General features: G+C 52.4%; 1 protein-coding gene across 2 annotated transcripts; it reads right to left on the reverse strand.

Moving 5' to 3' along the window:
• Positions 1 to 640: 640 nt before the first annotated feature.
• ABCD4 (ATP binding cassette subfamily D member 4) lies at positions 641 to 16,292 on the reverse strand. Of its 2 annotated transcripts, XM_054400071.1 has the most exons (15): positions 16,153 to 16,292; positions 13,067 to 13,183; positions 12,668 to 12,793; positions 9,387 to 9,481; positions 7,334 to 7,455; positions 5,844 to 5,935; positions 5,643 to 5,732; positions 5,180 to 5,388; positions 4,806 to 4,897; positions 4,557 to 4,593; positions 3,286 to 3,335; positions 3,031 to 3,083; positions 2,636 to 2,712; positions 991 to 1,106; positions 641 to 832 (listed from the first exon to the last, which is right to left on the reverse strand). In XM_054400071.1, the coding sequence occupies exons 1-15, from the start codon at positions 16,260 to 16,262 to the stop codon at positions 737 to 739; spliced, it is 1,482 nt and encodes a 493-aa protein (XP_054256046.1). In that variant the 5' UTR covers positions 16,263 to 16,292; the 3' UTR covers positions 641 to 736. The 2 variants fall into 2 exon arrangements, with proteins under 2 accessions (XP_054256046.1, XP_054256045.1); XM_054400070.1 differs by lacking the exons at positions 9,387 to 9,481; positions 12,668 to 12,793; positions 13,067 to 13,183; positions 16,153 to 16,292 and adding an exon at positions 11,774 to 11,798.
• Between the last annotated feature and the right edge of the window lie 8,947 nt (positions 16,293 to 25,239).

Consider the following 25,239-nt stretch of genomic DNA (forward strand, 5'->3'; position numbering starts at 1 on the left):
TGCCCAGCCCTGGAGAGGGACGTTACTCTTACTCCTTCTCTGCTTTTCAGCAAGAGTCTAGGCCAGGACCTCTGCTAAGCAATTCCTCCAAAGCAAAGGCCAGAAAGAAAAGCTGCAGCAGCCTGGTTAGCAAATACTGACTCTTTTCTGTAAACATTGCTGGAAAACAGGCCCCAGGCTTTAATACAAATATGTTCCTTTGACCTGTAACCCTGTGTCATACAGAGAGACCTTTGCTGTGCCAGCCTTCTGCTCCCCTTCCAGTACATTCCTTGGCTCCTGCTCAGGACCACAACTTTCAACAGAGCCATGGGAGTAGGAGTCTGTTCTGCAGAGCTGTGTATCAAAGACACAGAGGTCCCAGTGAGGCACAGAGGGTAGAATAGGAGGCTGCATCCTAGCCTCACACCAGTGCATTCCAGACAAGTTGGAGTTCCTGTGGTCATTGCTTCTACAAGCCCCAGGAAGCAGCACCTTCTCTTTGGGCAGCCTAACAGCTCAGCCCTTTCCCCATGAGAAGCAGGGAGGCAAGAGAAGGGGGCTGGGAGAAGAGTGGCATAGATGTGTCTGCTCCTGGCAGAACCCCACAGCATGAATTCATATTTGGCTGTGTCCAGCAGCAAAATCCAGAAGTGGTCTTATGCTAGGTGAATCCCTTGTTGACAGCTGCTTGCCTGCTCTTCAGAGCTCTCACACACGTGCAGGTTCTGCAGCTGGCCAGAGCAGGTCCCATTTTTCAGCATCCTTCTCCAGCTGGGAGCCGCTTCACCTTCTCAGATCGAGTGAGCTCCCATCTTCCCTCCCCATGAAGCTTCAGAATCCAGCTGTGGAACTGCAATTCATTAACACAGTGACAGAAAGGTGTCTACAAGAGTATGTCCTCCCACAGCAAGGCTCTTGAGCCTCAGTCAATCTCTTATGGTTGCCAGGGACCCTCTCTACCTCCCCTGTCTGGCCACCACCAGGAGGGCGTGGGAGCAGTCTCCTCACCTTTTCCAGGCTGGCCCTGTGTCCCACACTGATCAGCGTCATGCCTAGCTGAAGGCACACACGGTACAGCTCATGTTCCACCTCTTCTGTCAGGGCACTGGTGGCTTCATCTAGCACTGAGAGAAAAGTTGTAAGCCCCTCAAATCCTCTCCTGAACAGTCATCTCCCCCTAGGCAAAAGAATAGCAACTACCCGAGAACAGATTAAACAGCGTTCACCAAGAGCAGCTACAGGAAACAAGCGAGGAGAAGCCTAAGGACTCCAATGTGCCTCTGGCACAGCTGGTGTCATGCAAGGGGGAAAGCTGCCCTTCCCCACAAGACCACAAATCCACCCAAATAGTGCTGTTCATTCTTCTCCCTCAACAGCTGCCAGCCACTGCCTTGTCCCCACCATTGTGTAAGCCAAGAGGTGACCTTCTCAAGGCAGGCCATGTGCCAGAGTGGTGGGCTGAGCAATAGCCTGTGCACCCCTCCAGCCCAGAGCCCATCTGGAGCATCCAGGATGGCCTGAGGCACCTTTCTGTCAGTTAAATGTAAATACTACAGAGCTGGAGCAGATAAATTAAATTTTGTTTACATCGTCTCTACAGCTTTCAGTTTGCAATCTGCAGGTTCCTTCTGCCCAGGCAGCACTGAGCTATGCAACAGGCTTCAGGGGAAGAGAGGTACTTGTAGATACTTGCTACTGACACCAGCTCTGTTCGCCCACACCAGCCCTCATCACAAGTCCTCCAACAGAGCCATCTCTGCCAACCCAACAATCACGAGCAGTCTAGGTGTGCAAAGGAATTAGCCCCATGTGCTAATGGGAGCTGCTTCTGAGAACTTTCAGGACCATTTCTCCTACTGCTCCTTGTCTCTTTTTATTGTGTCACAGCTGCATTTCCCGTGTTGCTTCCACAACACTATAAAGGTTTGTGAGCTTCAGCCACAGCAGCTAATGCCATGCTCCCTGGAATGCACACTTCTCCACATGGGAAATCGAGAGCAGAGTCACAGAATGGTAGAGGTTGGAAGGGACCTTTGGAGATCCACCTCCATCAGGTTGTGCAGGAACATGTCTAGAGGGGTTTTGAAAGTCTCCAGCGAAGGAGGCTCCACAACCTCTCTGGACAGCCAGTTCCAGTGCTCTGTCACCCTCAAAGTAAAGAAGTTTCTCCTTAAGTTGAAGTGAAACCTCCTGTGTTCTTGTTTGCACCCACTGCCCCTGGGCCTATCACTTGCCATCACTGAAAGAGCCCAGCCCCACCCTTCTGACCTCCACCCTTTAGCTATTTCTATGCTTTTGTAAGATCCCCTCTCAGTCTGCTCTCAGGTCTCTCAGCCTCTGCTCGTAAGAGATGCTCCAGCAGGCTGAGAAGGAGCATCTTCAGGTTCCATTGGACCTGCACCAAGAATATTAATCACGAGTTCCCAGAGAATGTGTTAGACACAGCCTCCTGAGTTACCAACCTCCACAGACAAGGAAGTTTCAACCCCTGAATCCTCTCTGTGCTGTGCTGTTAAAACAATGGCGCAGACAAAGCACGGTGCTAGCAAAGCAGAGGTTTCATGAGCTGTCTCTGTACCAGCTTTTCTTTACACCAAAAGCCCTGCCTTCCCCCACCCCTTGCCCTCTTTGCCTCTGCAAGTCACTCACTCACCTGCATATTTTGGCTGGAGGTAGAAGAGCCGTGCAAATGAGAGCCTCTGCATCTCCCCTGGGGACAGGATGTCATACCTGCAGCAGGGTAAAGATTCACCGATCTCCCTCCAGAAAAAGAGCTTATGGCTACTGATATCACAGATCCCAGGAAGCAACTGTCCCTGTGTGTGCCCCCCCTGTCTCCCTCCATGCTGGGACTGGCACTGCACCCTTGTGCATGGTGATTGTTGCCACTGATGCTTTGGGCATGAAGACTTTGCTCCTGTAAGGTGCCCACCTCCTACAGTTCACAGGTGGATACAAACATTCCCAAGCCCAGCAGCAATGTGCATCTGCTTAGAAGTGTTCCCCATCCAGAAGGATCACCCAGATTCATGCAGATGGTGAGCTTACCAGTTCCAGTCCACCTGCTCATCCAGGCCTCCAGCCCTTGCCAGCAAATCAGTCTGCAGAGAGCACAGCAGACTTGTAAACACAGTCCCCAACCCTGCCAGCCCCGAGCATAACCACCCCCTTCCTGCTACTCTCCAATTTCCACAACCTCCTCCCCTGCCTGTCCCAGCTGCAATGTCCCCACACAAAACCTCATCCCTCCTTCCCTCACTGGTGGCACTGGGGAAGAAGGCAACAGCACTGCTGGGAACTCACCAGCCCAGTCAGTTCCAGGAATCGCACGATTCTCTCATCATCTGCAGACCCTGGGGCAGAAAGCAGTCAAGCATCAAGCAGAGGCAATGTGTGCTGAGACCACCAATGTGTGCTGGAGGAGCCAGTGGGGCAGGAGGGAAGGATTGGAGGATCTTACGTGGTCCAATGTAGCTGACTTGACCACTTATCTCTATCAGTTCCTGAGCTTTGGTGCAGAGAGCTCCTGAAGACTGACCTTCCTCAAAAATGTTAAGCAAACCTGTAAGCAGCCTGGCAGGAGGTAGCTAGGCCCTACTGATACACCTGAGACTTGGCTCAGTCCATGGTCTCAGATGCACACAGTCAGAACACAAGGATCCAGGCCTCTATTGCCAAGGCTCTGCCCACCAGCTGCTCTCCTATGGCTGACTGCCCACCATATGCTGCAAGTGGTGGAGTCATGGGAGTGGAGCTCTGCTAACAGCCAGCAAAAAAATTCCTATGTGGGATGAGAAAAATCTCAGGGTGAACCAGCCATGCAGCAGGACATAGGCTTGAAATGGTAGTCAGCAGCTACAGAAGCTGAGTAGAAGGGCTGTGGATCTGCCATGTACCTCCCTGAAGATGCTGAAGAGCCACAACAGTAACTGATGGCTGCAGTTACTCTCTGCAAAACTGTGACTCCCACAGTCACAGCTTAGACTTGGACATCTTCAAGCTGCAGCAGTCCATGTGTGGTCTGGCTTGGGAACAGGGTAGGGGAGAGAAGAGATCCACACAGCCTGACCTCAAAAGCATGCAAAGTCCTGGCATATCATTTGAAAAAGAGGAACAGTGCAAGATGGAGGGGGATGGAAAATGAGATGAAGGTAAATACAGCTTGCCCAAAGGCAGGTTGTACCAGACAGAGCAGATGTATCCCAACAGCAAGGTGCCTCAATGTATATTGTGTGCCTAGCACAACATGCAAAGCACGGCCAGCTTGGCTCATTGCACAAAGACAGTATGTTCGAATAAAGAGAGTAAGTTACCTCCCAAAAGGGAGGCATCACAGACCTGACCTTAACCTACACTAAGGTAAATCTTCCAAGTTACCTCCCAAAAGGGAGGCATCACAGACCTGACCTTAACCTACACTAAGGTAAATCTTCCAAAGAAAAGCAGAGAGCAACAAAAGTGAAATGGAGGAGCACTCCTGATGGGGCATGGTAGGGAAGAAGCTGCACTGGGTGCAGGACAGGGAGCTGACACACCACAGAGCTGACTGATTGCTGCAACGCATTTCCATGTACCTGAAGCTGGATAGACCTCCTTCAGGGGATAGATCACCTGTTTAAGAGAGCAGAAGAAGCCATGTCAAAGGGAGCCAGACACAGTCCATCAGAGATGCAACGACGCTGGCATAAATTCAGGCACAAGGGTAAGAGCAGCCATGAGCATTCTGGTCCTTGCAGGCCTTTCTGCAGCACACAGGTTTCACAGGGCAGGACTCCAGCTGGGAGCAGAGCTGGGGCCAGAACAGAGACAGCTCCTGGGCTCACCTGCTCACGCAGGCTTCCATCAGTGAAGAAGGGGCGCTGCGGCAGGAACATCACACCCCGGGGGCCAAAGCAGGTCACCATCTTGATGCTCCCTGCAGAAACACACTCATGCCATGCCTGCAGCACCAGCCAGCAACTCCCCACCTCCCCCTGCACAGTCCTGCCCCACAAAGTAGTCAACAAATCCCAGAGAAGGGAAATTTGTGACATGGGGCAAAGCAATGAGTCAGAGCAGAGATGGGTGGCTACAACACATCAGTGACACGTCCACCTCGACAAGGTGGCACTGATCTCACAACCACACATTGCCACCCTCCAAACTCAGGGCAACCCTGGTTCAGAAAGGGAAGGCTATGTGGAACAGCAGTCCTTACCCCGTGTGCTCTCCCAGAGTCCCCCAAGGACCCTCAACAGAGATGTCTTCCCTGTGCCAGTGTTTCCCACAATCATCACACTGTTTCCTTGTGAGATCCTGAGGCTCAGGTCCTTGATGAGCAGCTTGCCAGAGGATGGCACCGAGAGCGTCACTCGCTCCAGAAGGAAAGCTGTGTCCTTTGGCACCGGGTCCTCCCCAGAATGGCTGCTGGGCCACCAAGACAAAGAAGAGGAGATCTGGGGGTAAGCAATTGTGCTAAGATCAGGCACCTTAGACCTCCTGTGCCTCTGTGACAGCAGCCCTGCCCCATGAGTCCCAGGGATGACAAATCAGAGTGAGCACCACCTGCTCCAATCGACTGCGTGCAGCCTGACCAACATCAAGGGCCACCTTCATCCCATGACAGCCCCACATTCTGGCATATAAGCTGCAGGCCAGCCAGCTGCTGAGAGGAGACTCACCCATCCAAATCCCAGCTGGCTTTAGCTTCTGAGTAGTTATCATTTTTTTTTCTGCCAAGGCTCAGCAAGGTCTCCTGCAGTTCACCGATCCTAGACAAACAAGAGGCTGCAGGAACACAGGGGACCTGGAAGAACTCCAGCAGCCTCCTCACAACTTCTCTGTGCTTGTCCTGCACCTCCCTTTCCTGCAGAGCAGCTCACCTGTGTGTGTAGCCAGCTATATCAGTCACAGTGCTGGAGAGATCGATGAGCTGGCTGAAGCAGCTGATGAGGTAGATGGAAACAAAGGCGTTCTGGGGAGAAACCACACACCAGAGCGAGGGTCAGCACCGAGCTGGGGCACTGTCCCTTAGAATCATAGAATAGAATCACAGAATCAGTCAGGGTTGGAAGGGACCACAAGGATCATCTAGTTCCAACCCCCCAGCCATGGGCAGGGACACCTCACACTACATCAGGCTGGCCAGAGCCTCATCCAGTCTGGCCTTAACACCACTTTCATGGTGAAGAACTTCTTCCTCTGTCCCTTCCTCTGTGACTGCAAGGAAGGCAGACAGGGAGTCCAGACATTTGGCCATATCAGCAGTCCTAGCAAGCTGAAGGAGGAGAGCGAAGTGGCAGTGAAGAAGTTGATGCCCAGAGGGCTGGAGCACCTCTCCTATGAGGACAGACTGAGAGAGTTGGGGCTGTTCAGTCTGGAGAAGAGAAGGCTCTGAGGTGACCTTATTGTGGCCTTCCAGTATCTGAAGGGGGCTACAAGAAAGCTGGGGAGGGACTTTTTAGGGTGCTGGGTGGTGATATGACTAGGGGGAATGGAACAAAACTAGAAATGGGTAGATTCAGATTGGATGTTAGGAAGAAATTCTTCACCATGAGGGTGGTGAGACACTGGAACAGGTTGCCCAGGGAGGTGGTAGAAGCCCCATCCCTGGAAGTTTTTAAGGCCAGGCTGGATGTGGCTCTGAGCAACCTGATCTAGTGTGAGGTGTCCCTGCCCATGGCAGGTGGTTGGAACAAGATGATCTTTGAGGTCCCTTCCAACCCTAACAATTCTGAGTTCAATGGTACAGGGCTTGCCTGCTCAGTACAGCAGCTTTTGCCAGGTGGACCCAGGGCAAGGATGGTGTCTGCAGAGTACCTGCTGGCCACCATGGAGCTCAGCTAGCTTGCCTCATCCTAGCCAAGCAGATCCATGCCACCAGCTCTGCCCCAGCACCATACATGGCTCAGAGCAGGGTGTCTCAGCCTGCAGGGTCCACTTTGCTATTTTTAGCTTTGTACTCTCGATCACCAGCCAGTTTTGACTACCTGGGAATGAGTCAGGTCAGGAAGGTGAATGCAAGCCAGCTCAGCCTTGCAGGTGGCCAGGCTCACTGCAGGCAGCAGCCCAGGTCACAGCCTGCACCACTGCATGAATCCAGAAAAAGCCAGAAGCTTTACCATCTTCTGGTGTTTTCCAGACACAGAGGTCTGAGCTAGGAAAGAGTTACATAGGTGTGTCCTTGACAGCTCTCACTCCCAGGTTAATCATATACCAGCTGCCTTCAAGCTCCCATTTCCATGCCATCATGGGCAGGGGCATTTTAACCTAGAGGTCAATTGCTGCAGGTTACCCAGCCCCAATGCCACCAGCACCACATGCAACCTCTGTCTTCTGTGCAATGAGGTCAGGGGGATCACCTTTAGCTCACCTTGCTGACAAGAGCACTAAGCTCTGTTGGAGTCAGGTCACCGTAGACCCCAGAAAAGATTGGAATGGCAATGACCACATAGCTCAGAATGCTGCCCAGGTAGTCAAAGGTGTTGATCCCAACTGGGCAAGAAGCACATTGAGAGAAGACAGTGAGTTAGGGTGAGAACCTCTGTCCCAGTCAGACTCAAGTGCAGCCCATGAGCCCAGTCAGAAGACCCATGGTCTTGCCTCAGTCCTTCACAATGCACCGGAGCAACCAAAATGATTTCACAGACCACAAGCACTAGGGTGAAATCCATTTGCCAAGCAAAGAGCACTTTGGGGCAGGACCCTGAGCAGAAAAACATCATACAGACACACAAGTTCTGGAACCACCCTGGAGCAAAAGCCACTTTGCCTGCTTGCTTCTACTCTTCAGGGGCCTCCTTGACTCTCGAGAAGCAGGAGGGAGGGCAGAAAGGAAGCTCTGAGGGAGGACAGTTGGCCATGAAGTCTGCCTGGGAGCACAGGACAGGCAGAAAGACTTGAGTCTCCAAACTCCCACAGAGATGTCTGTGGACAGGGCTTCTACCATCCTTATTTTGCACAGAAGTTCACTGTGCTGGTGAGATGAGGAGGCAGCAGTCATGCTAGCAGTCATTTAACACCCAAGCCTGGATTCAGTGGCAGTGGGAGAAGGGAGATTTTCAGGGGACAACTATGCTCAAGAACCAGGCTCTACAGGAAAGAATAGCTCCCAACAACATACACAGAGATTTCTGCTCCTCAAGCCCTTCTCCTCTTCCTGGCCATTGAACACCTGCCCCAAAGAAGCAGAGATTCCCCTTTTAAGGGTTTGTATTCTCTGACTCAGTTGGGTCCTCCACAGCTTTGCTCTCTACGAGGCTCAAAACAGAATTCCCATGTAGGACTACAGGAGACACTCTGCTCACCCTGTGGTAGTTTTTTAGGCTATGCCTTTAAGATTTTGAGCAGATTTTGAGCAGAAAGTAGTAACAATGTAAATAAATCACTATTGGGTGTAAAAAGGAAAATAATGATTATTCTAAAGAATTCCATTGGAGGGATATCTCCCATATCTTCCAACGGAGAGCCATGAGGATGATTAGGGGACTTGAGCATCTCCCCTATGAAGAGAGACTGAGATCCCCGGGGCTGTTCAGTCTGGAGAAGAGAAGACTGAGAGGGGATTTCATAAATGTGTATAAATATCTGAGGGGTGGGTGTCAGGTGGAGGGGGCCAGGCTCTTTTCAGTGGTTCACAGTAATAAGACAAGGAACAATGGCTTCAAACTTGAACATAGAAGATTTCACCTCAACATGAGGAGAAACTTCTTTACAGTGAGGGTGACATAGCCCTGGAACAGGCTGCATGGAAAGCTTGTGGAGTCTCCTTCTCTGGACACATTCAAAACCCACCTGGATGCATTCCTGTGTGGACTACCCTATGGGAACCTGCTTTGGCAGAGGGGTTGGACCTGATGATCTCTGGAGGTCCCTTCCAACCTCTGATATACTGTGATAAAATTTGGTTCCCAAAACAATCTTGGCTTCAGTTCTGTTCTGTCCTTCTCATCTTGCTTCTTTGCTGGGAAGATACTAACAGGCTTCTGCTGAATTTAAATGCTTTGTTTTGACTGGTATTAACCTATCCTGCTTCTTTTCTCTTTTCCCTTTGTGTAGGAGGGCTAGGGGGGAGGCAGAGAGCCAGCTTTCCCTGGTCTTTTGGCCAGGGGGGGTTTTTGTGCTGTTTTGTTAATTGTAAATAATACCTGTAAATACTGTATATTTGTACATATTCGTTGCATTCCATTGCAGATTGTAGTTTGGCTTGTAAATACAGCTCCATTTGCTTCCCAGCTGAGCTAGTCTGGTAAAGTTAATGTTGGAGGGGGTGGAATTTCAACCCAACACACACCCTCAAGGCTTTCATGCACCAGCATGAGGCAGGAGAGCAAAACCCAGCGGTGGTCCTCTAGCAGGAGGGCTCTCAAGCCTGTGGGCCATCACAATGGAGCTGCCCCACTCCACCCCTCAACGCCCCCACTCACTGTATAGCCACAGCTCCTTGCCTATCAGCTCCTTCTGGGTCTGCAGCAAGCTCTGCAGCCTCCGGTTTGTGCGCATGTGCTCCACTCGCCCAGCCCTGTAAAACAAGAGTATAACATGGCACAGACGTCCTGGGAGCACCACAGTGAGGGCAAAGCACTTTAGGACTGAGGCTTGGAAAGGGTCTGGCACCTCAGCCACCAAGCAAGAGGCTGAGCAAGAACTCAACACCCTCCTGAAGAGCTTCACCAAGAAACTCTGGCTAAATCAAGCAGCCCTGCAAATCTCTCGGAGAGCCCATGGATGCTGCTGCTGCATAAAGGAGGAGGTGAGGCAAGGCCAGACACTGTCAGTGAGGCCCCAGCCTGGAGCAAAGCACACCCAAGGTCACACACACTTTCTAAGCAGAGCCTGGATGGAAGAGAGGAAGGGCACCACTACACAGCTGGAACCAGAAAAGACAGGGCAGAGGTTCAGAAGGTGACATCAAGCCAACACCACCTGCATGGCCAGCAGACCTAGCCTGCCTCTTCCTGTTCCCCACCCTGGAGGAGTGAGACAGAGACAAGCTCCAAGTAGTTAAGCCCCCAGTGCAAGCAACTCCAGCCCCACAGCACCACCTTTCTCAGGGGTACCTCCCACAGGCACCACGAGGTCGCCCACCACCCAAGCTAGCAGTGATGCTCCCACAGCCAGGCTGAACCAGTAGCAAGGAGGCACTTCTCAGCTCTAAATCACCACCTTCAGCAAGCCTGGCAGCTCCTCCTGCTCCTCCGTAAGGGCTGGCCTGCCCTCAGGTGGTGAAACGCAGAGAGAGCTCCACAGCTCATTCCAGGACCCCACTGGCAGCAGCAGCAGCAGCTATTGCCTTACTACCCAGCACACACTTGTGCTCAGCACACACCCATGCTCCCACCACGGTCCGTGCAACAAAGGAGTCAGTAGGAGCTGAGCATAGAGGGCCAAGATGTGCACACGCACCAAAAAAAGCAGATAAAGGTTTTTGAAGAGCCTCAGCTCTAAAGATGCTTGGTTCTTAGAAAAATACATTTCCTTCCTCAAAAATACATCTGGTATTAGAATTCAGTTTGGCATTACTACCCTACAACTCATCTCAGATAACCACTGAGCTGTAAATTTTGCTGCTGAGTATTCCAAAAGGATAAAGTCTTGGACACAAGGAGTTAAATGCAAGGAAGGCACCAGGGACCAGAGCATTTCTTTTGCTGATGGGGAGAGACTGCTATATTGGTTTTAGCTTTTCTTCCCATTCAATTCACTTTTAAAGCAAGTTTGCTGAAGGCTTAGAAACCAAAGAAGTAGAAGGGTTAACAGGGCTCAGGTTTTGTTTCTTCCTGCTTAGGCAGGTGAAAGATCTAACAGCTTCTACAAGCTAGAGAAGTGCAGCAACCAAATCCAGCCATTTCTGTGGAACATCCTAAAAGCTCCAAGCAGCAGCTCAACAGAGTTCATGGGACCATGAAGTGATGAGGTGTTGCCAGGCTCCCACCTTTGTGCACAGGTCTGGGGCAAGTGACACTGAGCAAATTCAGAGTGGCAGTAGAGTGTTGGGAGGGTCAGGGCACAGTCAGATCCAGACAGCAAGCAGAGATAAGGGTGCCAGGCAATAGCTGCCATTACCCACAGAAGACATGCAGGTTAACAGCAGCAGGACGGGGCCTGAAGCAACCTACAAGTCCCCAGAGGACTTTATAGCTGCCTTCCAATACCTGAAAGGATCCTACAGGAAGGCTGGAGAGGGACTGTTCATAAGGGTGTCCAGCAATAGCACAAGGGGCAATGGCTTTAAGCTGAGGGAGAGTAGGTTTAGATTGAATCTCAGAAAGAAGTTCTTTAGTATGAGGGTGGTAAGACTCTGGAATAGGCTGCCCAGGAAGGCTGTGGATGCCTTCTCCCTGGGGGTGTTTGAGGGCAGCTTGAATGAGGCCTTGAGTCTAGTTGAGGTGTCCCTGCCCATGGCAGGGAGGTTGGAGTAGATGATCTCTAAGGTTCCCTTCCAACCTAAGCTGTTCTATGACCTTGACAAGATGCAATGAGACCTCAAGCAATCTCCCAGGTAAGGACCTAGCAAAACATCAGCAATAGTCTCTAAGTCAGCACCAAATTTGTATCAGGCCTCTGGGAATGTCAGATGCAAAGGAAAAGTAGTTGTCTCCAGCTGCTGTGGAGTATTTCTGCAGATGATGTGCAGGATGCAAAAGACTGAACAGAGTGCCAGGGTGGTATGAGGCTGCAGCAGGATGGAGAGGACAGAAAGCTTCAGCTGCAGCAACAGGACATGGAACTCCTCTGGGAAACATGAACCCCACAAGGTTGCCCTGAGCTGGGAGGACCCTTAAAAGGATGTAAATAAATGAATGCCACTAACCTGTAGAAAGCAGCTGGTTCTGCATTGACACGAATCTGCATGTGCTTGAACCTGGACAACACCAAAAACCATCATGAGGATTGTGCACAAATGCCAGTGAACTATGTAGCCAATACCCTTACTAGAACAAACTGCTCTTGCATCTGTGAGAGGCAACTCTTGACTGAAATTGGCTCAAAAAGGCATTAGTGACCAAAGCTTAGTACAAGGTGATTTCCTTCTGGGCCACCCAGTAGTTCATTTGGTATCCTGCACTCTGCACATCTCAGCCCTTAGACTTGCTCACCTTGCTCACCCAGTATTTCTGTCTCCACCACAACCAACTGCCTTGGTCTGGGCCTCCTGTGCTACACCAGCTTCTGCTGCTGTCCCCAGATGTCCTGAGCCACAGGGAAGCTGCAAAGCCCCTGCCACACAGTTAACCAGCCCTGCAGGGGAAGGGGAGGAGGTGAGCTACAGAGCATATGGAATGACTGTGCTGTTTTGGGAACTTCAAAGAAGGTGGTAGTGAAACAGAAACCTGATTTCTGTCAGTAGATGCAGTTCACTGAACTTGCATCTGCACCCAAGGAAGCTTCAAGTGCAGTTTTCTTCAACACATCCAACGCTCTAGCAGAGGCACCAGCAAGAGCAATGACCAGGCAAGTGGTCCAGAGACTGAACTGTGAGTCTGAACTAAGAGAACTGCCTGCCATGACACAGGGCAGTGAAAGGGACTGCAGAGGGCTCAGTACATGGACTTTGAGAGAGCACTGCACAGGGAGATTTTTCGGAGTGCAGATAAAGTCACAGACAAGAGAAGTAGCTGCATACATAGCACTGAACAGGGACAAAAATGCAGCTTTCACAGGAGCTGCCAAGAGGTAGTGAAAAGGCTGCTCTGCTGTGACTCACCTGAAATCTCCCTCCAGTTTTTCCTGCTGCACAAGTTTAGACACAATCGGGCTCATCAACACCTTGTTGACGATCGTTCCAATGACGAAATACCCAAAGATGCTCACTGGGCCGAGCCAGCCTGTGCTAGAGGAGGAGAAAAAGAGGTCATCTAATAATCCCAGCAAAAGGGCAGCCCAACACCCTCAGGCTCAAGCAGTCAGAACACTCAACCATCATCTATCTTGGCTTTCACAGGGGTTTGTGGGCCAGCACTGCACAACCCAAGGCAGAATTCCATTTGGATTGCAGAGACCACTCCCCCACAAGTACAGGCATCCATGTGTACCTTCCTGGTTACAGGCTCCAAAAAACAGCATAGGAAAGAGGAGTGAAAGCAGGGCCAGAATGGGTCCTTACCTGTGGAAGCACTGGTATGTGTAGTAGGCCAGTGTGAAGGGTGAGATGATGAGCTTGCTGGCCATGGAGCTGAGCTGCCTGCAGAACCTCTCCACATCCTGGCTGATGCGCTGGTCCCTGCTCAACACAAAGAGTCACTGACTCTGTTAAAGCCCAGGGGCAAGAACCCTAACAGGGCACAAGCCAGGCTGCTTCAAATTACCTAAGCTTACAACAGGGTGCAGGTGAACAACCCTGCACCTGTGACTCCAAAGCCCAGGACCTACCAAAGGTCCTTCCTGGCTTCCAGTTCCTTGTATTAACTCATTTTTCTACTTTCAACACCTCTGTCCAACTCTGTGCTAAAGGTTTCTGCATCCTTGTCCTGTACTCCTCTCATGGACCCATCCTGTGCTACTAAAAACTACTGACTCTCCCCCAAACCCTCAGGATTGGTGCTGCATCTCAGGCACCAGAGCTGCCAGGACAGGCTAGGGCACAGGCCAGGCCTTCATGAGCTGTTGGATATTTGCAAACACTTCTATCAAAGCCACCCTTCCACAGTAGCTGATCCCTCTGCTCTGCATGGAGTGCCCTCTGGCCCTTTGCTGCAAGGAAAAAAGGGCTTCCACCCACCCCTATCCCACAAGAGCAGCACACCATGCCTCCTCACCCCAGCAGCAGCAGGCACATGGGGGACACAGCCTCAATCACAGAATTACAGAATAGTAAGGGTTGGAAGGAGCCTCCAGAGATCATATAGTCCAACCCCCCCCAAGTCCTATCTGTCCCACTGCTGAGCAGGAGTTGCATTTGGGGTAGCTAGAAGGGATTTCAGCATATTCACTCTCAGCATCTTGTCTGTCCAGAGCATGTGGACGAGAGCTTCAGTCTGCTGTGCTAAGCACAGCAGGAAAGGCCACGACTGAGAAAGGTTGACTCCTGCTTAGACATCAGTGCAGATACAACCACAAGGACATTCATCTTTCAACTACTTTGCAGGAGTGGAAAAGCAATGGATTCAATTTTGGGGCAGCTCTCACCCTGACTGACCTTATAGTCATCATTTTTCCCCTTCCCCAGATTGTAATTGTTCCCATAAAGTTATAATTTAAGTCGTGCTCTAAGCTCATGGCAGGATATTGCCTTTTATGAGCTATTAACCAACATGTAATGATAACATATAAACACCAACTCAAGTGCCCTGCTAGGAGCTGCAAGTGTTTTCATGCTACTCAGAACCCACTCTTCCTTCCTTCTAGATGGGTAACACCATGCATCTGACACTCAGATGGGTTTGCATTGCATAATGGGAGGTTATTTTGTCCCTCCAGTTCATTCTCTAAATACCCAGTTCTCATTGAGGAATTTCAAGATAAAAAAAACCAATCATCAAACTGGATGTTTGAGCAGAAGCATGGTGGTAATGAGAAATCCTTCACAGCAATCCCACACAGTCTGTCTGCAAAGGTCAGGAGAGCTGGGTCTCTCACTGTGAGGCAGGCTGACCCAGTTATCTCATTCATTTCACTGCATGACATGAACACATTCCCTGGTTAAAAATAAACCTGAGCAGAACAGTCATGTGGTGAGGGGCCTCTGTTCTCCATCCCCACCTCCCCCAACCAAAGGAGGAGTTTCTGGCCATGGCCAATGTGCTACACTGCCTGGGAAGTGCTGGAAGTCTTGGTGACAGGACTGGCTTTTGAACTTCTCCTTGCAACTGCAAACCATTGCAAAATGCATCAGAAACGAACATCTACTGTGGATGGGAACAACCTCAATGGTGGCTGGAAAGTGTGTAAGCATCATGAAGCTGTGATTTCAGGCTTGCCGGCAGGGCTGTTTGACCCAAGCTAAGGGCTGCTTGCTGCTACCCCTGCAGACAGCTCTTTGCTCTTACTCAGGCTGCCTTCTAGCACTGGGCCAGTAGAAGAAGGCAGGGAACGAGTTTGGCCGAAAAACCAAGGCAGACGAAAGCACATCTGAGACATCCAGCACATTTTTACTGCACAGCCACACAGACTATCAAGATGTGCAACAAAGTGACATAGACAGGCAGCCAGGGGCTCTAGACAGCAGAAGCATAGAAGCTGCTTCAGTTCCTTGAGGTCATCACTATCAACAATAGTTAGGAGTCCCTTCAAGGCAGCCATTTCTCACAGGGACCAGAGACATGGTCTCCTCTGGTGCAGCAACCAGACCAGAGGTGTCCCCTCCAGGGGAGGAGAGTTTGTGTTCTCAAAACAGCTGTATAAAGCTACACAACTTAGAAGTAATTCCCCAGTTTCTAGTTTTTCAGCAAGTATTTAATAATAACTGCTTTAAATACTGGAGGAGAAAAAAAAAAAGCCTCTACCTCTTAACATGAAGTCTACTGTAGGATCTTTATCTCTTCAAAATGTGTAACTATGACAGCAGTGTCCTGTGTGGCTGGAAATCCAGGACAGCATGCAGTTGTGAGGAAGGGAGGTGTTTGACCCTGGCTGCACAGCCCAGGTAATTCAGTAGCTCCGTGGCAAGCAGGACAGTGCACAAAGCAAACTGGAAGGGATCTTGGGGTGGGCTGGCATAAGCCATATTTCAAGTCACTCCTGACATTTCCTTCCTTTGAATGAGAAAGGGGAAATGCAGTCCTCATACAGTGCAAAACAAAGCCCTTCCTGGACGTGGCTCCCAGGGGTTATCAAAACTGTTAACCCATGGCTCCCACAGGTTAACAAAACTGTGTTCAGATAGAGTCTCTGGTGAAGGTCAGACAGAACAGGGATCATCCTAATGTGCTGGCTGTGTGAAAGCAGGAAGAAGTGCTGACTCCAGCCGTTTACAACATCAACTGAGTGTCAAGGGTTGGATTTGCAGATAGCACCTTTTACAGCAGCACTAGATACCTGTTCTGCTGGGCCTCCATCCTATAATCATCATGACCTGCAGTCACAGGAATTCCTAGCAACAGGTACCACCTCCCACCCAGGACAGGAGAGAGTATTTGTGCCTAGATCGCAAAAGCTTCTAGGATTCAAGTCCCTACCCAAAGAGAAGTCAAGAAAAAGTGTGGAGCCCAGGAGAAGCCACGCAAGAGGCTGAGGGAAGCCACAGGAACCTACGGGTTGTCGATGTCCTCACGTAGCACATGCAGGTTGTAGTAGACTTGGCCTTGGAAGTAGCAGCTGTGAAGGTATTCAGTGAGGGACTTCCTCCAGGTCACATACATCATGTTGCAGATAAACTGGTCACAGCTTTTTAGCTGAAAGGAGGGCAAGGAAGACAGATGAAATAAAAGCAGTTTGTACCAGTGATCCATCCCACGCACAGCGATCTAACTGGGCCAGGGCAGACCTAGATCCTTCATCACCAAAGTCATGTTGGCAGCCATGGGCAGCCTTCCCTTCCCCTCCCAAACCACGGGAGTCTCTAGCCTGTCTTACCGTGGAGTTCACTACGATCAGAGTCAGGGCAACGGCAGTCAATGTTTTGAACCCGGAGAAGTCCTTGCTGCCTAGGACCTCATAGTACTGGCTGGGAATGACGCCGACCTGGTAAATAATCAGTTGCTCTGGGAGAAAGAAGCAAGCATGTGAAGTAAGTGAAGAGCAGCAGTGACACGGCAAAGGGCAGGGGTGGGAGAGCAGGGGGATGGGGAGCAGAGGTAGGGTGCAGACGCCTCCAGGCTCACCCAGCAAGGCGACGCAGAGCAGCGTCAGGAACATCAGGGCGCTCGGGGAGGGCCAGCCGGGGAAAACGACGGCCTGCAGCCGCAGGAACCGCCGCAGGAACAGACTGTCCAGCCGGGGTCCAGGCCTGCCACGGAGGAATACAGAGGGAACAAGCAGTAAGCTACCGGAGAAGCTCAGCTCCCCTCTGCCCCGTCGGAATAGGCACCCCCGAACCCGTGCCTCACGCACTCCCGGTCCTGCCCACCCTCTCCTCACCGGCCGCTGGCTCCGACGCCCCCCACCCTGGCGCTGCCTCCCGCCATCAGCGCGCGGCAACGACCCGGCGGGACCCGCCCAGGAAAGGCCCCACCCCCGAGGGCGCTACAGGATGAATATTCATCACCTCTCCTCCTCCTGCATGAGCGCTGGGCAGGGCGACCGCCGCTGCCCCCGCGCTACCGAGCGCTTCCGCGTACAGCGTCACCATCGAAATCCCACCGCAGCTCCGCCTCTCTGCGAGACACCGAGCGGGGGCGCCCCCTGGCGAAATGCTGCGCTGCCTTGCGGGACGCAGCGCCCCCTGACGGCGACGCATGGGGGAGAGGAGCGGGCAGCCCCGGCCGGTCCCGCCGCTTCCACACGGAGTCGCGGATGGTGCCGGCGGTTGCTTGTGCAGTGTGCTTGTGACCCTCATCGCCTACTCACCGCTCGTCTGTGTACATCACCGGCTCACTGACTGAGCTGCAGTGTCCCGATCGGGGTAGAGGCCCTGAGGCCCCGTGGCTTGGGCAGGACCACGGCTGCCGGGCCAGCCTCCGCGGACGAGCCGTGTCCTGGCAGAGCCAGGGCAGCACTAAGGGAATGCCTCTTCCCCTCCTGAGCAAGGAGCTGGACAAGTGTGAACTGCTCCCTCGGGGACCCCAGAAGCTGAGGGACAGTCCCCGTGGGCAGTGGGCATTGCCGTCTTGTTTCAGGGTACATGGGAAAGGAAGAGCAGGGCTGCTTCCTGCCCCTTCAGATTAATTTGAGGTGCAGTGAAGTTTAAGATTGCTTTGAAAGGACATGCAGCTTGTGGGTGCCACCATCTGCAGGGGATTTCTCAAGCTGGGACCTCAGGGTGAGCCAGCAATTCCCAGCGTGATGGTGAATGGTAGTGTGTGCTCCCTGCTCTCCTGCAAGAACCAGAGCCAGGCAATATGAAACCCCAAAAGCAGCAATGGGCTGTGTCAGTGAAGTGACCCCTCTGGTTTCTCAGTGATCCCAAGTTTATATGGAAACCACTAATTCTTTTTTTTTTTTCTTTTTTTTTTCTCTAGATTTGAGTAGTCATCCGAACTCTGGGTTATGAAATGTTTCAGGCAAGTAAATTTCTGGATAAATCTGATGATAAGAGATGAGGAATCCTAAGAGATGGAATCACTTGCATCTCTCAGATCTACCATCCTGTTGATGCCATTTCTTCTGCAGAGCGTTTGGGCTTCTGCACATACCCCATGGGTCCCTCTTCCCATACACCAAGTAGCTTTGCTCTCCTGTCAGTTCCCTGCCTCACCGTCATCTTCCTCTTTCCTCATCCTCATTTCCCTCATCTTTGCTATTCTGCTACCTGCTTAGGTGTCCAGGCACTTCAAAACACAAAATCAGAGTGTGTGTGCTGAAAGAAGATACACCAGCCTATTTCCTCAGCAAACGGCCCCGTTTCTAAGCTGGGTCCCTTTCTCTTTGCCCTCATCTCCCTTTTCTCAACTCTTTTAGTGCTGGAATTCACAATGCTATCAGTCATACCTAAAGGTTAAGCTCCAGAGGGCAGAGATCAGTCCTCTGAAAACCTAACCTCAGTGATGACTAATTTTTATGTTAAGAGGATTGGGTTTTTTCCTCAGCTGTTGCATCAGACCTGGGTGATGGTTGCTCCTAGGCAGGCACATCCTCTCATGGTGCACTACTGCAGCTGTGGTAATTGTGTGTGTCACCTTGTCAGTCGTTACCAGGACTGAACTGACTCCTTTGCTCCCTCACCTTCCTTCCCCTGCTGATGAAATGGCTTCCTAGCACCAAGGGAATCTGACACAGAGACGAGATGGCCACAACTATCTATCCCAAGCCCATCCTCCTATCTCCTCCCTGCCCTTTGTCCTGTCGCTGCCACCCCCTGACCACCACCTGATAAAGCGCATGCCGTGAACTCCCTTTAGTGAATCAGCTCCGGGATTTTTCCTGGGACCACTCCTAGGGCAGCCGAGATCAAGAACAAAAGAGAAGTGCCTTCTCTCTGCCTCTCCATCCCCCTGCCGAGACTGAGCCCTAGACACTCGGAGCTGCTCTGAGCACAGAAACATTTACATTTTTTACAGCACTCCAGCTCTACTTCTCACGTTTCTCCCCCCAGCAAACATCATGGCCATTTCAGAGTGTGCCTGGGGGCAGGGCTTGGGAAAGGACTGGGGAATCACAACTTCAGCAGGGTTGTATGGTTCTGTTTACACTGCAGGGCCATATCTCAGCTTCCTGACTAGCTACAGACCTAAGAGAAACTCCCTTTGCGTTGCTAACTCGTCGCTAAATGGTCTGCCGCGGACCCCGGGAAGGGAAAGCCAGGCATGGCTTGCTAAGTCCTGGGCTCCTTGTGGCACTGCAAGTTAATTCCTTGTGGTGCTTAACCCCAGCCCCATCTGCTCCTGCTTGCTAGGTGTGAAACATCCCATCCCCCACCCTCCTCTGCCTGCTGGTGGATGTATTTTCTCACTGCCTAGGATAAGTGGGGGAAGCCCCAGTCCAGATCCTCCCACGCCACTGGTCTTCCGTCGCCTGCTTCGTGGCAATCCCCACTGCCCCGCTGTGCTGCCACTTCCCAACGCTCACTTTCTGCCTGCTGGCCTGTAGCTGGGACATAGGCAGCAGCCTGACAACCCACCTTGCAGTGCTTTTGTGGAGCAAGTGTCCCTGGGTGCTCTCTGAATCAAGCAGCTACTGCTGCTGTGACCACTGAAAGAAACACAAAACTGCAGCCTTGATTCTGCAGGTAGTTTTGTCTCAGGTTTCCTGTCCCAGGTCTTCCTTAATGCTGCCAGGTTTGTGTATGTTGCCTAAGGAAGCCATGCTAGGAAAATACATCCCTCCTGGGCTTCCCAAATTTGAATCTGCCGTTTACTGGCCATGTTTCCAGTCTCCAGCCTCTTCATGTATGCCTGTACTCACCCGAGCTTGCAGCTTCTTCAGTTTGGGATCACCTGCAAGCTTTAGCCCTCTCTCTGATCATTAGTGTGAAGGGGTAAAGGCGATTCCCATTCAGCTCTTTCTGTATTTGGGTGTGAACTAAACCAACTGATTTTCAGCCAGAAAGAGCAACCTGAACTGACTGACAGAGTTCCTCACATTCCTGTGCTACCCCAAAGCAGAGGCTGGGAATGGAGAACCAAGGGGGAGCAAACAGCAGAGGCCAGGCTCAGCATGGCTTAAACCTCCATGGAACCCCACCACTGGCTCCTGCTGTGATATGTTAACGATTCCTCCTCCATGCTCTATGCCTTAATTAGGCTTTTCCCCTCCTGTGGGCCAAACTGCTCTGCTTTCTTTTCCATCCTCCTTCCCCTGTACTTCGCCTCTAACACTGTCTTTCTACTGTACACTTCAAAGGCTTTGCTTGCTGCATCTCACCCGTGCTGGCATCAACTGATAACACCCCAAAGCAGGACAGGTCTGACATGAACTCAGTCACTGAAATGGCTTTGGGCCCTTTGGATCTGGGCAAGAAGCAAGCATAGGGAGGAGGGGTGGAAAGATTTTCACCATTCACCTCTGGGAAGAGTTATTAGTAACACAGGAAAAGCAAGGGGGAAAGCAGCCCCCTCCTCCACCAAGCCTCCCCAGAGGAGAGCCTGCTGAGGGCAGAGTGCTTTTATGTGCAAGTGGGGGGGAAAGAGAGTGTTAGGGTTTCAGAGGGAAATGCTTTGATCTTGACTTTGAATCTCCTGCAGTTCTCAGCTCTTCCCCACCCCTCCCACCTATGGCGCAGACCCCAGGAAATGGCCAAAACTCCCAGTCCTCACCCAACACTATGGTACTGTGCTTGGTGCTTCATATTTAATTCCTTCCCAGGAGCCTTGAGGAGCCTTGGGGAGAAAGGACACAGTGCCACCACCAAGTTCAAACCTTCCCTCCCAATTCACAGAAGCCGGACAAAAGCCAGAAGAGAAAAGAGCCCTGAACTCAGCAGAGGAAAATTAGAGATGGGACCTCCTGGGAGCACTTTGCTACTCCAGGGCAGAGGGCAGGAGTCCTGCTGCATTAGACCACTAAGTCCTGAACATCACCCAGAATATGAAGTGAGAGGCAGCCACCATTAGTAGAGGGACAGAGTAATCTAGGTGACTCTCAGAGGACAGCACTGAGGTCCTCTTGTCCTGCAAGGAGAGATTGCAAGTCAGAGAGAGAACAGCAATGTGGGCCCTAGGGATGGGAATGAGGTGGCATTGAGGGGTGCTGGAGGAAGGGGAACAACCCTGAGGTCTGAGTCACTGCAGAATAAGATGGCAACAACATCTGGGAAAGCCTTAGAGGACCTGCTGTCTCTTGTGCAAAATAGGACCTAGTGCCCAGGCCAACTCCCCCAACCGCCCTTGGAAGATGAAACTCCTGCTCTCACTCACTGAGGTTGATGCACTCAGATGTCTGTGTCTGCCAGTTCTCATTTGAACACCACTAAACAGATTTTGCTCCTTGCATCATCTCCTATAATTCAATCACTTGGGCTCTGTTGCTCCTGGCTAAAAACTCCCTGAATTTTCTCACTCTCCCTCTCAGTGTGATGTGAGCAGACTTGAACAAAATTGTCCGTCTGCTGGTGCTCAGCATCATTGTGGGGCATGCACAGACAGGAGGGTGCCTCACAGAACCTTGCCATCCCTCAAGGCTCATCTTTTTAAGGCCCAGTATCCCTTTAAGGGCTCCAGCACAGACATGACACACGGGTTCAGAGATGGTTTGAGGGCTAGGAGTGAGGAGTACCAGACAATGTGAACACCAAACCAGAAGACTCCTGTCATTCAGTTTGGACAAGTTACTACAAAAAATGGGGGAGACTCCCATGTTTTCCAGGTTCCTGCTGGGGCCAGAACCATGTGACCTATCTTCTCCATAGGACTAGTGGGTAGGCTGCAGCTACAGCAACCCTATTTTTGTTGCCAGTTTTAGCTGCAATTCCACTGGTGTTTTTGGCAACTGGTCCACAGTCTGACCTGCCTTGAATTGCATTTGGCTGCCCCGGTGTTTCAGCCATACCTCATCCTCTCTGAATGGTCTCCTCTGCTCCAGCTTTACAGTGCTGCAGTGAGTAGGGTACTGTGATTCCCTTCATACCAGGAGGTCTCCTATGTGGGAGTGGAGGTAGGACTGGGGATCTTTCCTGTTGCAGGGGATAACTGAGTGTTTGAATGTTGTCCCCATGTGTGGCACTGTGCGGGTCGTCACATTACAGTGAGAAAGCCAGAGTAAGCCCCACCTTATACAGGAACCCAGGACCAAGGCTTTGGGACACCCTTTCTCACGAGGTTTATGAGAAATGTTCTGATTGAGGATTTCATCTAGTGAACAGGGAGGTTCCCCTTGACCTCAGATAAGGTCCTGTGCACAGACTTGGAGCATGGCTGGAAACACGCTACCCTGAGACCTATGAGCAGCTGGACATCTCTGCATCTTTGCTCTGGGCATTGTCTGAGAGAGGATGGGGTGCAGCAGGCTGGCTAAAGCACAACAGGCAGAAAAGCTCTCAGCAGCCAGAGCTAAATGGTTAAGGTCTTCATGGCCTGATGTCACCCTGAAGCATCCTGCACCAAATCAGGGAGCATTCTGGTCCCCCAGCAAACTCCTCCAAGGAACAGAAAAATGCTAACTACTTGTTTATATGCTGGAGGCCGGTGTGTGCAGTCATCTGCATAACAGAACTGCCCAGGCTGTCTCTTTGTGTGTTTTCCAGCTCCTATGTTAATCACTGACCCTGCTGACTCTGGCATTTACCAGTGTCTCACTGCCCTGTGAGCACAGCTTTGCATTTGCAACCAAAGAAGTTGAAAGGGTGAAGGATGAGCAGAGGAGCTCAGCAGCTGTGGATATGAACACCAGCCTGCTGGGCAAAAGATCCAGGACTGACCACGTTGATAGTGGAGTGGGTCTGGCTCTGGAAGATATGAAGGTTGCCTCAGGGAGGAAAAGAAGACTCACCAGGGGATGGTTTAGGTCTCTCTTCCTTGAACTGTAGCTTTTCTGCATCCAGTGAGAGTGCCTTCTGTGAGTACTGAAGGCCAGGGTTCAGTGTCAGCTAGGGTGGTCGCCCATAGGTGAGGCTGGGATGACTCACAATTGACCAGTCCACAGCTTCCAGGGAGCCTGTTCCTCCTGTCAACCCCTCCTTGCCCAGCCTCCCCTTGCACTCCTGGACTCAGATATGAGGCAAGAGAAGTGAGAAAAAATGGTCAAGAGTATGTACTCCTGGACACACTGCACTGAAGGTGTGCCTCGATGCATGCTGTGATGCATGCTCTGGGATAATATGGAAGGGAGGGCATCAGAGAGGGAACTGGGAACCTTTCCCCTGTTGAAAAGTCCATGTTTAGTTTTCTTTCTCAATTGCATAAGAATTCCACACACGGTGTTGTCAGGAGCCCTCCTGCCCTCTCGTTGCCAAATGCTGCAGCCAGAGTGAGGTTTCCCACAGGTGGTGGCATGAGGGGAAGGAAGCCCTTGCTGTTTCTGACAAGGGGAGTTAACTCTGCACACCTCACTAGGAGAGGAGATTGTGGTTAGTCTCAGGCTGGTCCCCAAGGGTAGGCTGAGGAGAGGAACCCGGATGCTGCTTGCAAGTGGAGCTACAAACCACAGGGTACATGAAGCACTGAGACCAGCTGGTGAAGGACCCATCTCTTCCCTGTTGACCATCCTGTGTCCCTTGTAGTTAAAATGCACACATCCCTCACATTCAAGAGCAGGCAGGCTCCTCAGAGACCTGTTCTGGGGTGGTGTAGCTTGTGATAAGGAAGGTCTTGGAGACAGCTCTGGAGGTTCTGGACTTGTGAAGAAGACACTGGGGTAGAGCTGGTGTTGGCAACATAGCGATGTTGGAGTGAGGTGCCTGGCATGCAGGCTGTTTGCACAGCCTCACATGATGCCCTAGGGATGGGATGAACCCATTGTGCAAGCAGGAGTAAAAGAAGGGGACTTCAAGATTAGACTGTGGAGGTATCAGGGCAGAGATAGGGAGGAAGGCTACTCCACCGGGGACCCAGGCATGGCTAAGGCATGCAGGCAGACGCAAGCCTGTTCAGGAGGCTGCCCAAAGCTGAGTGCAGCAAAAGACTGCTGTCATTGGGGTGCCTCCTGCAAAAGTTTTTGGCAGCTGAGCTTTGCCAGCCCTACTTGCCCGGGGGTCTTACTAGAATTTCTTTGCCAGGGGGAGGAAGTACACTGCTTCGGGAAGGGAAAGGGCAACTGCCTCCTAGCTTGCAGTGCAGTGAAAGGATCATGGCCTCGGCAGGAGCAAGCAGGAAGATGCTCACGTGCTGTGCCGACCCCGTGGGCTGTAGTGACACCCACTCGGGATCTGCCTGCTCTCCGTGGGACACGAGGGATGCCCCATGCAGGCACCCACCTCCCACCCTGCAGCCCTAGTGGGCTCCGTAGCCAGCTATGAGGCCGCAGACCCGGGAGATACCTCGGGGCAGGAGGATGCTGTGGGGCAGCAGCCTGCCCAGGAGCAGCGGGGCGCAGCGGGGCAGGGCAGCGGGAGGCGGCGGGCCCTTTAAGCGCGGCGGCGGCGGGACAATGGCCATTATCACTTTAGCTTTGGAAGTGACCCCCGGCCCGCTCCGCTTTCATCTGGGCCGGGGCCGCAAGGATGGCCCGCTTCCTGGCGGGGGAGGGGAGGAAGGGGGCAGGCGGGGAGGGGCAGCCCGGCCCGGCTCGGCCCGACCCGGCGCCGCACGCGGCCGCCCGCTCCCGAGGGTCACTGCGGGCTGGCACCCGGGCGGCAGCAGCGGCGGGTCCGCGCCGCTTCCTGCCGCCGCCCTTAAAGGTGCGGGGCGGCCGAGGGCGTGGGTGGGGTGCGACCCGCGGAGCCAGGTGAGTGTCGAGTCGAGCGCCGTCGGGGCGGTGGTTTCCTACCGTCCTTCCCTAACCCTGACCCCACGGGCTGGCCCGTCTGCGGCGGGCACCTTTCTCCGGCGGCCAGGCGGCCCGTCCCGCCCTGCCTTCAGTCTCCGGTTGGAGGCTGTACGGCACCGGCGACCTCTCCCCTGCCCCGGGGCTGTTCATCCCTTTGTCTCCCGGGCCAGAGGAACGGCGGCCCCCTGCTCCCACCCGGGGCGCAAGGCTGTCCTCGTCTCGGGGGCCGCTTTCGGGAGAGGCGAGAGCGGCCGTGGGGGCGGCCGCGGCTACGTGTTCACGGGGGGACAGGGTTGGAGGCGGCTGTCAGGCGCTGCTCGCAGCCGGTGCCCCTGCCCTGGAGACAGCTGAAGTCGGGCTTGCCTGCAGCTCTCCGGCCTAGGT

The sequence above is a fragment of the Indicator indicator genome, chromosome 4 (genome assembly GCF_027791375.1).
Source record: "Indicator indicator isolate 239-I01 chromosome 4, UM_Iind_1.1, whole genome shotgun sequence".
Taxonomy (NCBI): domain Eukaryota; kingdom Metazoa; phylum Chordata; class Aves; order Piciformes; family Indicatoridae; genus Indicator; species Indicator indicator.